Here is a 13,395-nt window from a genome sequence, read left to right on the forward strand (position 1 = left end):
AGACCATCAAAAATTTAGAAATAGTGCTTGATTGATACACAGAGGACCTACATTTAGACTCCAGAATCTGATCTCAGGAACTCAGTTTTTTTAGGTTTTGCTTTTCTTACCTACAAAATTCAAAATATTGTTGTAGGTCCTTTCCAACTCTAATATCCTATGACTATCTGAAATTTTAGTTTAGGAAACATAATGATGGTAGATGATTTGCCTTTAGGGTGCCCACACCAATGGAATCTCTTGTATTCTCCCTCAAGGATTTACGTTGGATTTACAAAACTGACTGAATAAGAAAACGGGATTCTATAGTTTTCTGTTTGTCCATCAAGTTTTACATCTGCACTTCTTTCTCTGCTAGCATATATTTTGGTATAAATATATCAGTGGCTTTTTCTTATTTACACTAGCTTTAATATGTTGATTGGGCTTCTCTGGTGGCTCAGATGATAAAGTGTCTGCCTGCAAGGCGGGAGACCCGGGTTCGATTCCTGTGCGGGAAGATCCCCTGGAGATGGAAATGGCAATCCACTCCAGCATTCTTGCCTGGAAAATCCCATGGACGGAGGAGCCTGATAGGTTACAGTCCATGGGGTCGCAAAGAGTCGGACACGACTGAGCGACTTCACTTTCATTTTCACTTAATATGTTGATTATTCAGGCTGTGGGTGATGAAAAGTCATGTTGCCTTCACCATTTCTATTCGGGAGGGCAGTAAGTGTCATTGGTTTTCTCAGAAAGATGATACAAAAGATTCACTCCAGAAGAGTAGAGAAAAGCTTGCATGTTGTGTGCTAAATCACTTCAGTTGTGTCTGACTCTCAGCGACCCTGTGGACTGTAGCCCACCAGGCTCCTCTGTCCATGGGATTCTCCAGGCAAGAATATTGGAGTGGGTTGCCATGCCCTCCTCCAGGGGATCTTCCCGACCCAGGGATCCAACTCGTGTCTCCTGCTGTCCTGCATTGCAGGTAGATTCTTTACCACTGAGCCACTGAGGAAGGCCAGGCATAAGACTAACCTCTAACTACAGGAAAACTCTACAAAACATACAAGCAAAAACAGAAAGAATCTTCTTTCAGTTCAGTTCAGTTCAGTCGCTCAGTCGTGTCTGACTCTTTGCAACCCCATGGACTGCAGCACGCCAGGCCTCCCTGTCCATCACCAACTCCCGGAGCTGACTCAAACTCATATCCATTCACTCTCACTTTTCAGTTTCATGCACTGGAGAAGGAAACGGCAACCCACTCCAATGTTCTTGCCTGGAGAATCCCAGGGACGGGAGCCTGGTAGGCTGCTGTCTATGGGGTCCCACAGAATCGGACATGACTGATGTAAGTTAGCAGCATCAGCAGCATATCCACTGAGTCGGTGATGCCATCCAACCATCTCATCCTCTGTTGTCCCCTTCTCCTCCCACCTTCAATCTTTCCCAGCATCAGGGTCTTTTCAAATGAGTCAGTTCTTCCCATCAGGTGGCCAAAGTATACATTGGGGTAAATCAAAATTAGTAATTAAATTCAACTCACCTCCTAATCTTTTTTTAAATGTGGCTACTAAAAAAAATTAATTACATGGATTGTTCTATATTTCCATTGAATGATGCTGGTCTAGACTTACTCTGTGAGCTTCTGCCTCCAGGCATCCATGTTCGATGGTTTGTTGGGGATTCTAGTCATCATTGCTTCCTCAGGCCCCACATGCCAGTCACTTTGTTCCCATGAAATGTTTTAGGAATGTGTCCTGGCAGCTTTCGTGACTACTGCATTCTGCTCTCACTGAAATCAATTTTTTATTTTTTTCTGCAGAAAAGCACATGGGTGTTTGTTTACTTCGTTTTGTTCTCGATTTTCATATTATTCCTCTAAAGTTATTTGGCAGCTCATCAGCTGTAGGATCTGCACAGATTTTCCTGTGGGTTGGAGGTTGTAGACCAAGCTTCAGTGTCTCATGGATCATTTCTTGTGGTTGGAATTGGGCGAGGGTTGAGGATATGTAAGGATTTCTCATGTCCTTTTCAAGTAGCACTCCAGTCTTCTGATAAGTATTATGTAAATATTTCTTCCCCAGCAGTCACTTTTAAAATGGATTTCTTGCTATGTCACATGTCAATGTTCTAACTTTAACTTAGAAAACCATCTCATTTACGATTTTTGCTTTCCCCTTCGGTCATTTTCCTAATGGCTCAGAATGGCTCAACTTCAATTGAGGTTGAAACAAATATCTTTCTTATTGCGATAATCCAATTTTCCCTGTTTTCCACCTGCCATCAGCTGCGCCTCTGGTCTTCCATGACTTTGTTAGTCACCAGTAAAAATCAATATTAGGAATTACTGGGACCTGCAGTCTGATGCTGTGTGCCCAGCAGAGTTCTCATATCACTGGTGAGCCCTTCAGTGAAGCCCTTCATTTGTTCAAGGTCTGGTCTGGTGAGGATACCTTCCTTGCACGGCTCTTGTTTGCAGGGCGGAGGGCTGGGGGCAGTGGGCCTTTGCTCTTATTCCCAGAAATACTGCCCTTTAAGTGTGCATACAGCTTCTGTTCATCCAGACAGGTGTTTGATCTGGCTCAGTGTGCCTCCCTCTTTACATAGATGGTGTAAGGGCGCACAGCTGTCAGTCACTCTGTTTGCCTGTCTATGCCTGGGTTGTGGTACCCAGGGAAAGGATGGGTAGGAGAGTCTGGTACTTTCTGAAGCCGATGTTGCCCCTGCATGTCGTCCACGTGGGCAGCTTCCAATGGATCAGGAGATTGCCTGCCTTCTTGCTGCCTCCCAGCTGGTTATGTTTCACAACTTGTGGAAGACTTCATGGAATAAAAAGAGTATTGCAAACAATCTCGACAAAACTGCCCTTTCCTAGGTGTCACTCACACTAGCTTTTTATTTAATGCTTCTTTGGGCCCTTTGTTGCATTTATCTTGCTCATTAGCATTGACTTGAACCTCCATTTTATGTCTGACTTCTTTATGGGACTTTGAAAGACCAGTTCATAGGAAATACATATCACATCTTCTATTCTTGGAAACTCAGTTTTCTCATCTGTCAAGTGGGATTACTCATCCACATATTTGTTACATTCTCATCAGCTTGCTGCAATAATCAAATGAGATGTGGATATAATGAGGTTTATTTACATAATAAAATACAGGATGCCTACTTTAATTTGAACTTCAGATAAACCATGAATAATATTGAATTGGACATACTAATCCTAAAAAAAATGTTAATGGTTTAGCTAAAATTCAAATTTAAGTGGGCATCCTCTCTTTAGTCTGCCCACTCCCTAGAACATAAGCATGCTTCCTGTTCTGCTGAAATTAGCAAATATAAGTTCTGCAGTACATTATGTACATTTTCATGTAATTATAGCTATTCATGTCTTTCAAATAACAACCATACTATTAGCTTTCATCAGTCTTAAAAATCTTGCATCAGCTCTATCTCTTTCATAATGAATAGCTGTGGTTTTTCAATTTGAGCGTGAAACTATAAATATATGACTCTGAAATTTGTTTCCATAACATAATTAGTACTTAATATTTTCACAAAAAGGTGAATATTATGAGAATTTCGGCCAAAACAGTGATGCCCTATTGTTCTGCCATCAGCACCGATTCTTCACTTTCTCTGAACTGCTTTCTCCTTGTTGTCTCTCTGGGGAAGTGATCTGTGATTGACAGGAAGTGCCAATTTTCTCTTTTCTTTCTGATCTCAAAATGGTAAAGACTGATGGAGATGCTTTTCTGTATGTCTAGCTGTTTTTTTTTTGTTTGTTTTACCTTCAGCTGACTTTGATTAGAGTATTGAGTTTCAGGAGTATGGAAGGTGTGTATGGTTTTTTTTTTTCTGCGGCAAATTTTTAGAGCTGATATTTTCTCAGCTGAAACCAATTAAAATGATTTTCTTCACTCCTGTTTAGTTTATGATGCTTTTAGAGGAAATATTTTGGAGTTGGTGGAGGATTATTTCTGGTTTCACCTTCACACTGACTGATATCATATTTCTTACTAAAAGTTGTGATTCGAAAGCGTTAATCAGGAGTCTTTTTGGCGAATGTGCACATGACAAGACATTCCTGTAATGTTTGCCTTCTCTCCCTGCCTTTTTGTGTTTCTGCTTTCCTTCCTTCCCTCACTCACTTGTTCAGTCTCTCATCCGGCACGTGTTCAGTAATCTCCACAGGCCACAGTAATGACCACTCTACCGACATCAGAGAACAGCACCGACGGCGTCTGCCCTCTTGGAGCTTCATCGTGTCAAGTGTAGAAGCCATGAAACAAGTAAACCAGTAACCAAACCCTGGAAATATTATAACACAAAATAACGAAAAATGAAAGCACCCTGAGGGTCCTCCCACCCTAGTGCCAAAAGAACAGGGAGCTTCACGAGGCGCCTCACATGACGGATGCTTCAGGGTGAAGATGACCCAGCAGAGGCATAGAGGGTGATGAGTATTAAAAACACTCACTACATAAAAATTGAGAGTTATGTCTTATTCAGTGGGAACTTTTAGGACTTCAAGCCTGGAAGCCTGCATCTCAAATAACCCCAAGAGACCTGCTCAGAGGAAGTAAGGGGAGGAGCCATGTTATACAGAAGTTTTGCAAACAAAGGGCAGATAGTCTGAATGTCAAATGTATTTTTTTTTGTAAATTAAAGAAAACTAGGTATCCCAAGTTAAGGAATTTAGCACTTTTCTATGTATGGGAAGACACAGAGTCTGGGCTCACTGAAATCATCTCTTTGATATGCACCTCAGCATTTTCACTTTCTCAGCTTCCTTTCCTCCAAACTCACCATGGGGAGTGACTACAGCCTAGATGGCAGGTTTTCTTCTCCTTCCGGAGTTCCCTCAGGGCTGCAATCACTGATGACTGTGACATCCTTGTTTACTGATACGGCAGGAAGTATTCCACTTCTCAATAGGCAAGCACCTAAATGGACACGACCGTGCCATTCTCTAAAGTGCTAAGTCCTATAGTTTTGTTAGACCCCTGGATAGAACAAATCCCTGGATTTGTTAGTCAGCTGGAAAGTAGATACAAGGTGTGCAGAAATATACACCGAGAAATTTTGGTCAATGATGGTTAGTTCTTTTAAATCAAATTTTTAAAGATCTTTTAAAATTTGTTTTTCCTGCACAGTTGCTTAAGAATCCAAAGTGTGTATGAGCATATGGGTGTTAGCGTCATTATTGATTTGGTTTCACAGAGTAATCTGTCAGCAAAATAAATAATAATCAGCCAGTTGTCTTTGTTCACCTGTTGAATAGGATTTAGTTCGCTCACCCATGGCTCCTGTGAAAATAGTGTGTTGTTCAGTTGCTAAGTCACGTCTGACTTTTTGAGACCCCATGGACCTCCAGCACACCAGGCTTCCCTGTCCTTTGCTGTCTCCCAGAGTTTCCTCAAACTTATGTCCATTGAGTCAGTGATGTCTTTCAACTATCTCATGCTCTCTCATCCCCTTCTTCTCCTGTCTTTGGTCTTTTTCAGCATCAGGGTTTTTCCAGTGACTTGGCTCCTTGCATCAGGTGGGCAAATTATTAGAGTTTCATCATCAGTTCTTCCCATGAATATGCACGGTTGATTTCCTTTAGGGTTTACTGGCTTGATCTCCTTGCTGTCCAAGGGACTCTGAAGAGTCTTCTCCAGCACCACAGTTTGAAAGCATCAATTTTTCAGTGCTGGTAACAGTCAAAACATGACAGTTATTCAGCTGGACTCCCGCCTATTTTGCCATTCCCCACCTATACTCCTGCATTGTTCTAAAATGTTCTATTTTATCCCAAGAGTCTTTTTTTTTTAATATTTATTGGAGTATAGTTGATTTGCAGTGTTGTATTATATTCAGGTATATATATATATATATATATATATATATATATACACCTGTATATATTCAGGTATATAACAAAGTGAATCAGTTGTACATGTACATGTATCGACTCTTTCTTAGACTCTTTCCCCGTGTGGACCATTACAGAGTATTGAGTAGAGTTCCCTGTGCTATATAGCAGGTTCTTATTAGTTATCTATTTTGTCCATAGTAGTGTGTATATTCCCAGGTGGCACTAGGAATAAGGAACCCATCTGCCAATGCAGGAGATATCAGAGATGCAGGTTTGATCCCTGGGTCGGGCAGATCCCCTGAAGAAGGACACTGACTCTATTATTCTTGCCTGGAGAATCCCATGAACAGAGGAGCCTGGTGGGCTACAGTCCATAGAGTCCCAAAGAGTTGGACGCAACTAAAGCACCCTAGCATGCACACGTGCACGCACACACGGGCACGAGAGTCTGACTTAAGCCTCACCAGAGCCTTGCTGCACACTGGATAGTGGCGGGCCTGGCTCCTAACTTCAGTCTCAGACCTTGTTTGATTGTCAGGGTTTCCCAAAGGGCAGCAGGGGCTCCTGTCGCTGGTCCACAGGCAGCCTGGCAATTCCATCTGCCAGTGGGTGCTGAGGTCACCTTCTGTGAAGCTCCTTCTTTGTTTGCACCACTGCCCTGATGCCCTGCTCAACTTTGTTCCTTTGCATCATACAGGCTGGAATATCTGAACCTCACTGGGTTGAACTTCCCACCAGCTGGGAACTGTGGACTCCAAGTCAAAATTAGATTGACTTATATAATAAATACATACAAATTTTCTTCCACACTGAAGTCTGATTATTTATTAAAATGCTGCCTTGCTGCATCGTCTGCCCCCCGATCCCTGTACTCTGCTGTGTGTTCACAAACACACTCTTCCCGTAAACACAAGTGTGTGTATGCATACTATGTCACTTCAGTCATGTCTGACTCTTTGCAACCCTATGCACTATAGCTCGCCAGGCTCCTTTATTTTTAATCTTCCCAGCATCCATAGCAATTCTGTTTGTGCTTGAGCTTTCTCACAAGTTACATGTTTAACCAACTAACCTAAAATAAAATTGAGCAATGATTTAATGATAGTGAATATATTATTATATGCAAAATTAAGTAGACTATTACATACATAATACCTATAACAGTTCATAATCAATGAATGATCATTGGAAATGTTTCAGATACATATTCCTTAATGAACTCAGGATAACATATATCCACTTCGGTAAACATCCTCCATCTGTAAAGACTCTCCTAGGCATGGAAAACTGGAAAGGTAATTTCTGTCCAAATCTTCTGAGATTAGCAGATCAATCAGAGGCCTTAAAGCCGAAGGTTCTGGATTCCACTTCCTCTTTAAGAAGACTTCCTAGCCTCGTTGTCTGTGTTGATAGAATGAGGCTTGTGATGTTTTGAAACTAAGTTCCTGGCTATTATAAACAGTGCTGCGATGAACATTGGGGTACATGTGTCTCTTTCAATTCTGGTTTCCTCGGTGTGTATGCCCAGAAGTGGGATTGCTGGGTCATAAGGTAGTTCTATTTGCAATTTTTTAAGGAATCTCCACACTGTTCTCCATAGTGGCTGTACTAGTTTGCATTCCCACCAACAGTGTAGGAGGGTTCCCTTTTCTCCACAACCTCTCCAGCATTTATTGCTTGCAGATTTTTGGATCGCAGCCATTCTGACTGGTGTGAAGTGGTACCTCATTGTGGTTTTGATTTGCATTTCTCTAATAATGAGTGATGTTGAGCATCTTTTCATGTGTTTGTTAGCCATCCGTATGTCTTCTTTGGAGAAATGTCTATTTAGTTCTTTGGCCCATTTTTTGATTGGGTCGTTTATTTTTCTGGAATTGAGCTGCAGAAGTTGCTTGTATATTTTTGAGATTAGTTGTTTGTCAGTTGCTTCATTTGCTATTATTTTCTCCCATTCAGAAGGCTGTCTTTTCACCTTGCTTATATTTTCCTTTGTTGTGCAGAAGCTTTTAATTTTAATTAGATCCCATTTGTTTATTTTTGCTTTTATTTCCAGAATTCTGGGAGGTGGATCATAGAGGATCCTGCTGTGATTTATGTCTGAGAGTGTTTTGCCTATGTTCTCCTCTAGGAGTTTTATAGTTTCTGATCTTACATTTAGATCTTTAATCCATTTTGAGTTTATTTTTGTGTGCAGTGTTAGAAAGTGATCTAGTTTCATTCTTTTACAAGTGGTTGACCAGTTTTCCCAGCACCACTTGTTAAAGAGATTGTCTTTACTCCATTGTATATTCTTGCCTCCTTTGTCAAAGATAAGGTGTCCATATGTGTGTGGATTTATCTCTGCAACCTAGATGTCCATCAGCAGATGAATGGATAAGAAAGCTGTGGTACATATACACAATGGAGTATTACTCAGCCGTTAAAAAGAATTCATTTGAATCAGTTCTGATGAGATGGATGAAACTGGAGCCGATTATACAGAGTGAAGTAAGCCAGAAAGAAAAACACCAATACAGTATACTAACACATATATATGGAATTTAGGAAGATGGCAATGACGACCCTGTATGCAAGACAGGGAAAGAGACACAGATGTGTATAACGGACTTTTGGACTCAGAGGGAGAGGGAGAGGGTGGGATGATTTGGGAGAATGACATTCTAACATGTATACTATCATGTGAATTGAATCGCCAGTCTATGTCTGACGCAGGATGCAGCATGCTTGGGGCTGGTGCATGGGGATGACCCAGAAAGATGTTATGGGGAGGGAGGTGGGAGGGGGGTTCATGTTTGGGAATGCATGTAAGAATTAAAGATTTTAAAATTTAAAAAATAAAAAACTAAAATTAAAAAAAATAATAAAAATAAAAAAAAATAAAAAAATTAAAAAAGAAACTAAGTTCCTTTGGGTTTTCTTCAGCCAGGATGATCTGAGGAGCTTGCCAGCTGCTCTCAGAGGTGCTTCTAGAGGGTTGGATCCATGCCCTGGATTGGCAGATTGGCTGGAGGGGGTGGGGTTTCACATCCACGCACCACAGACAACATCCTAGGTTTCGAGTCTGTGTCCCGACCCTGGGGGGTTGACTGTGCTGTGCCCCTTACTGGCTGGGAGGACCCTCCTCTGTGTCCCTTGCAGCCGCTCCAGGGGCATCTGTGTGGTTCAGCTGACCCTGATCCACGTGTCCTGGGGCAGCACTTAAGACCAAAATGAGTGTAAATACCGCGATGAGCAGAAAACATGGAGGAGGGAGGGGGTTGGGTCAAAATGGATGTTCAGTAGGATTGGAAAGAAGAATCCATGGAGCTGAGACCCAGGAGAGCATCCCGGAGAACAAGTCTGAGAGAGAGAGTGTGTGTGTCTAGATGCAGACACAGAGACGGATATACTTTCAGGGCAGGAAGGAAGCAGAAGCCTCCTTTGCCGCCTGCATATCTGCAGCCGTCTGTCAGGTGGGGTCCGCTGTGTTGGGCAGCAGAGTCAGCTCCTCTGTCTGACACCGAGAATCCAGCCCCTCTTACCTGGTGTTCTCCATGGGATGGTGCAAAGCCGGCTGCTTTGGACCACGGTAAGCTCTGATGTGGGCTTCCCTGGTGGCTCAGAAAGTAAAGCGTCAGTTTGCAATGCAGGAGACCCAGGTTCAGTCCCTGGGTTGGGAAGATCCCCTGGAGAAGGGAATGACAACCCACTCCAGTACTCTTGCCTGGAAAATCCCATGGACAGAGGATCCAGGTGGGATACACTCCACGGGTTCACTAAGAGACGTGACTAAGCGACTTCACTTTCTTTTTTTCTTTCAAGCTCTGCCATGCTCTGGGTCTCCGGACCTGCTTGGAGACCAGGCAGCTGGTAGCCGAGTGGTCCTCATCCCAGTTTTATGTTGGCTGTGATGAGAGCTGTCGAAACATTGGTGCCTGGCCCCACGTCCAGTGTGGCTGACTGAACACCTCCAGGGCGGGTCTCCTGGCATTTGTCCAAGCTTCTCAGATGGCTCTGTGGGCAGCCTGCCTGGAGAAGCCTGGTGGCTTAGCTGGTGAGTGACGGTGAGACCGCTGACCTCACTTTTCCACTTTCCCTGTTGCCTCCGCAGATTATGGCACCATTAAGAAGGTGCGGGCACCACTGACCCAGACTTCTGGCGGCTGTGTGCTGGAAGAGATGGAGCTCTTCCCCGAGAGGCGACCCGAGCCCGTCAGGAGCCTGCGGATCCTACACAGCCAGAGCGTCCTGTTCGCGGGCCTGCGAGAGCACGTGGCCAAGATCCCGCTGAAGAGGTGTCAGTTCTACCGCTCGCGCAGGTAGGGCAGCCCGGGGAGGGCGGGTCCATCCCACGTGCTGGCGCCCATTGTAGACGCCCCGCCCAGGGAGAGAGTTCAGGAGCCCCCAGGACATTCAGATTTCCTGTGTCTGAGAGGGATGGGGACCAGAGCATCCTTTTGCGTCCTGCATCCCAGGATGCAGAGACTTCTGATACACACCAACTTGCTATGCTGACCATAATACATCAGCATCCCTGGAAGAAGAACCCCTGTATGACATCTGTAAGCAGATGTCAGGATTGAAATCAATTGTTTAGTGAGTTTGGAGAAGGAAATGGCAACCCACTCCAATATTCTTGTGTGGTGAATCCTGTGGACAGAGGAACCTGGCTGGCTGCAGTCCAAAGGGTCACAGAGTCAGACGTGACTGAAGGGACTGAGCAGGCCCACAGCACTGAGTGATTGTGCTGATATTTGGTCTTCCTGAATTAATCTGGCACAAGTTATATATATATATTGACCTGGTCACTAAAGTATTTTAAACCTCTCTTTCTTACCTATGTGTACTGTGTGTTCAGCTGCTTCATTGTCTCCGACTCTGTGACCCCATGGACTGTAGCCCACCAGTCTCCTCTGTCCCTCGGGAATACTGGAGTGGGTTGCCATTCCCTCCTATAGGGGATCTTCCTGACCCAGGGATCATAACTCACATCTCCCATGGCCCCTACACTGGCAGGTGGATTCTGTACCACTGAGCCACCTAGCAAGCCCCCCTTTCTTATCTAACACATACTAATTGCTGTAGCATCTAACAGAATAATATATATCATGCAAGATTTAAAGCACTCTGCAAAGTAGGTATTCTTACATAGAAAAAGCTTCTTATATTTAATAAAAATCATGACAATATTGCTTTCTAGATGGTTTCAGACACAGTAGATAATAAAATTCCTCTTTTGGTATCAGGGTGTTGAGAAACAAATAACATTAGGGCCCTCCCAACTAATAACAAAGCTCTTGTGATTGCTGATAACAAATAGTGATATTGATTAACGACTATCTTTTAGTAACAGCCTTTCCCTGAATATAACCAATGGCTGCTTGCAATTTGTTCCGCTTTGTGTTTCCCGCAGCGCTAGCCCAGGGCAGAAATTGTTCTGGCCCAGTTCTTGATGGCTCAGTGGTTGACAGGGAAGGCTGGGGTCTTGCCAGTGGGAGTGTCACAATTCACTGAACCTGAAAGGTCACCGGTCTTCCAGCTCCAGGCCAGGACACTCTGGGGATGTGACATAGGACATCACACAAGAAGTCAGACCTGAGACAAACACAGGTGTTTCTGGTGCCAGAATGGATGTTAGTGCCTTGCAGAAAGTTTTAGCGGCTCAGTTGTGTCCGACTCTCTGTGACCAATGGACTGTAGCCCTCTAGGCTCCTCTGTCCATAGACTTCTTCAGGCAAGAATACCGGAGTGAGTTGCCATTTCCTTCTGCAGGGGATCTTCCCAACCGAGGGGTCTCCTGCATTGCAGGCAGAGCAGGAGGCAGTTCCCCTTTTCTCTGGCGCTCTGCTAGCTCAGCAACTTGTAGATGCAACTTAGGCAACTAGATCCGGAATCAGGTCAAGCAAGGCAGGCATCATCTGCACGCCTCTCATCTCCTAGGCAACTGCACTTGCAGCTCAGTCATGAATCCACAGGCACCAGTGGCCTCCAAGCACAGCTGCCCAAGAGGAGTTGACAGTCTCCCCTGTTCCTTTCAGGAGAATAAGCCCCTTGTCTGTCTGTATCAGGCTTCTGGGAGGACAGGATTTTACAGTTCTATCCAGAGCTGAATCTGCCTGCTGTTTTCTTGTCTACTTGCTCAGGGAAAAACAGTGAGAGATGATATTTATTGTAAACTGATAGACTGTGATCCTCTGTGTACTCACACCAGACTGGGTTAGTTTGTATTTGACCCCTAAATGCTCCATTTGAGGAAAGAAAATCTAAAGATTTCAACCCAAGAGTTTCTCTGAATTTCTTCCAAAGTTTTTCTGTCATCTTCCTCTCATAGAAAGACAAGAAATCCTCTCTTAACATTCCCGGGAGAAAAAAAGAATCAATTTTTAAGGAACTGATATCTACATGATCAGATTTTTATAAATTATGGAGGAAGATAGTGTGTTTTTTTCCTAGACAAAAGTAATTTTAATTTTCAAGAAATATGCCTAAAGAAGCACACTGTAGAGGAATAGGATAATAATTGTTAAATACACAATTTTTTCTTTTTAAAATAAATTTATTTACTTTTAATTGAAGGATAATTGCTTTGCAATATTGTGTTGGTTACGGCCAAACATCAACATGAATCAGCCGTTGTAATACCTATGTCCCCTCACTCTTATTTTTTCTTTTTTTTTTAATTTTTATTTTACATTGGACAATAATTTGTTGACAATGTTGTGTTAGTTTTAGGTGTGCAACAAAGCAATTCAGCTATGCATATACATATATTTATTTTTTTCAAGTTTTTCCCTATTTAGGTTATTACAGAATATTGAGCAGAGTTCCCTGCGCTATAAACTTTGTCCTTGTTGGTTATCTATTTTAAAGATCGTAGCGTGTATATGTCAGTCCCAAATCCTCGACTTATCCCCTCAACCACTTTTCCCTTTTGGTAACCACAAGTTTGTTTTCTAAGTCTGTGAGTCTGTTTCTGTTTTGTAAATTAGTTCACTTGTATAATTTTTGATGAATTCCACATATAAGCAATATTATATGACATTTGTCTTTCTCTGTCTGACATTTCACTTAGTATGGTAATCTCTCCATCCATCTCGTTGTAAATGTCACTTCATCTGTGTTAATGTGAATGTGAAAGTAAAAGTCGGGCAGTCGTGTCCAGCTCTTTGCGATCCCATGGACTGTAGCCAGCCAGGCTCCTCTGTCCATGGAATTCTCCAGCAGAAGTATTGGAGTGGGTAGCCATTTCCTTCTCCAGGGGATCTTCCCAGGAGGTCGAACCCAGGTTGCCCACGTTGCAGGCAGATTCTTTACCATCTGAGCCACCGTTTCATTCGTTTTAATGGTTGAGTGATACCCCATGTTATGTATGTTCCACGTGTTCTTTATTTTTCTGTCAATGAACATTTAGATTACTTTTCTGACGTTGCTATTGTAAACAGCACTGCAATGAACATTGGGATGCATGCATATTTTTGAGCCATGATTTTCTCTGGAAATATGCCCAGGAGTGGTATTGTTGGACCATACAGAGCTCTATTTTTAGCTTTAAGGAAGCTCCATGCTGT

The 13,395-nt window shown here is 43.1% G+C and overlaps 1 protein-coding gene across 4 annotated transcripts in view; it reads left to right on the forward strand.

Annotated features, from left to right (window-relative positions):
* The window catches only part of SEMA5A (semaphorin 5A), a 557,148-nt gene that overhangs the window by 421,028 nt on the left and 122,725 nt on the right, over positions 1–13,395 (forward strand). For all 4 annotated transcript variants that reach the window (XM_060400273.1, XM_060400274.1, XM_027980170.2 and 1 more), the window contains one exon: positions 9,939–10,146. In XM_060400273.1, coding sequence (XP_060256256.1) covers positions 9,939–10,146 — 208 coding nt within the window. The remainder of the gene's footprint in view (positions 1–9,938; positions 10,147–13,395) is intronic.

This window comes from Ovis aries, chromosome 16 (genome assembly GCF_016772045.2).
Source record: "Ovis aries strain OAR_USU_Benz2616 breed Rambouillet chromosome 16, ARS-UI_Ramb_v3.0, whole genome shotgun sequence".
Taxonomy (NCBI): Eukaryota; Metazoa; Chordata; class Mammalia; order Artiodactyla; family Bovidae; genus Ovis; species Ovis aries.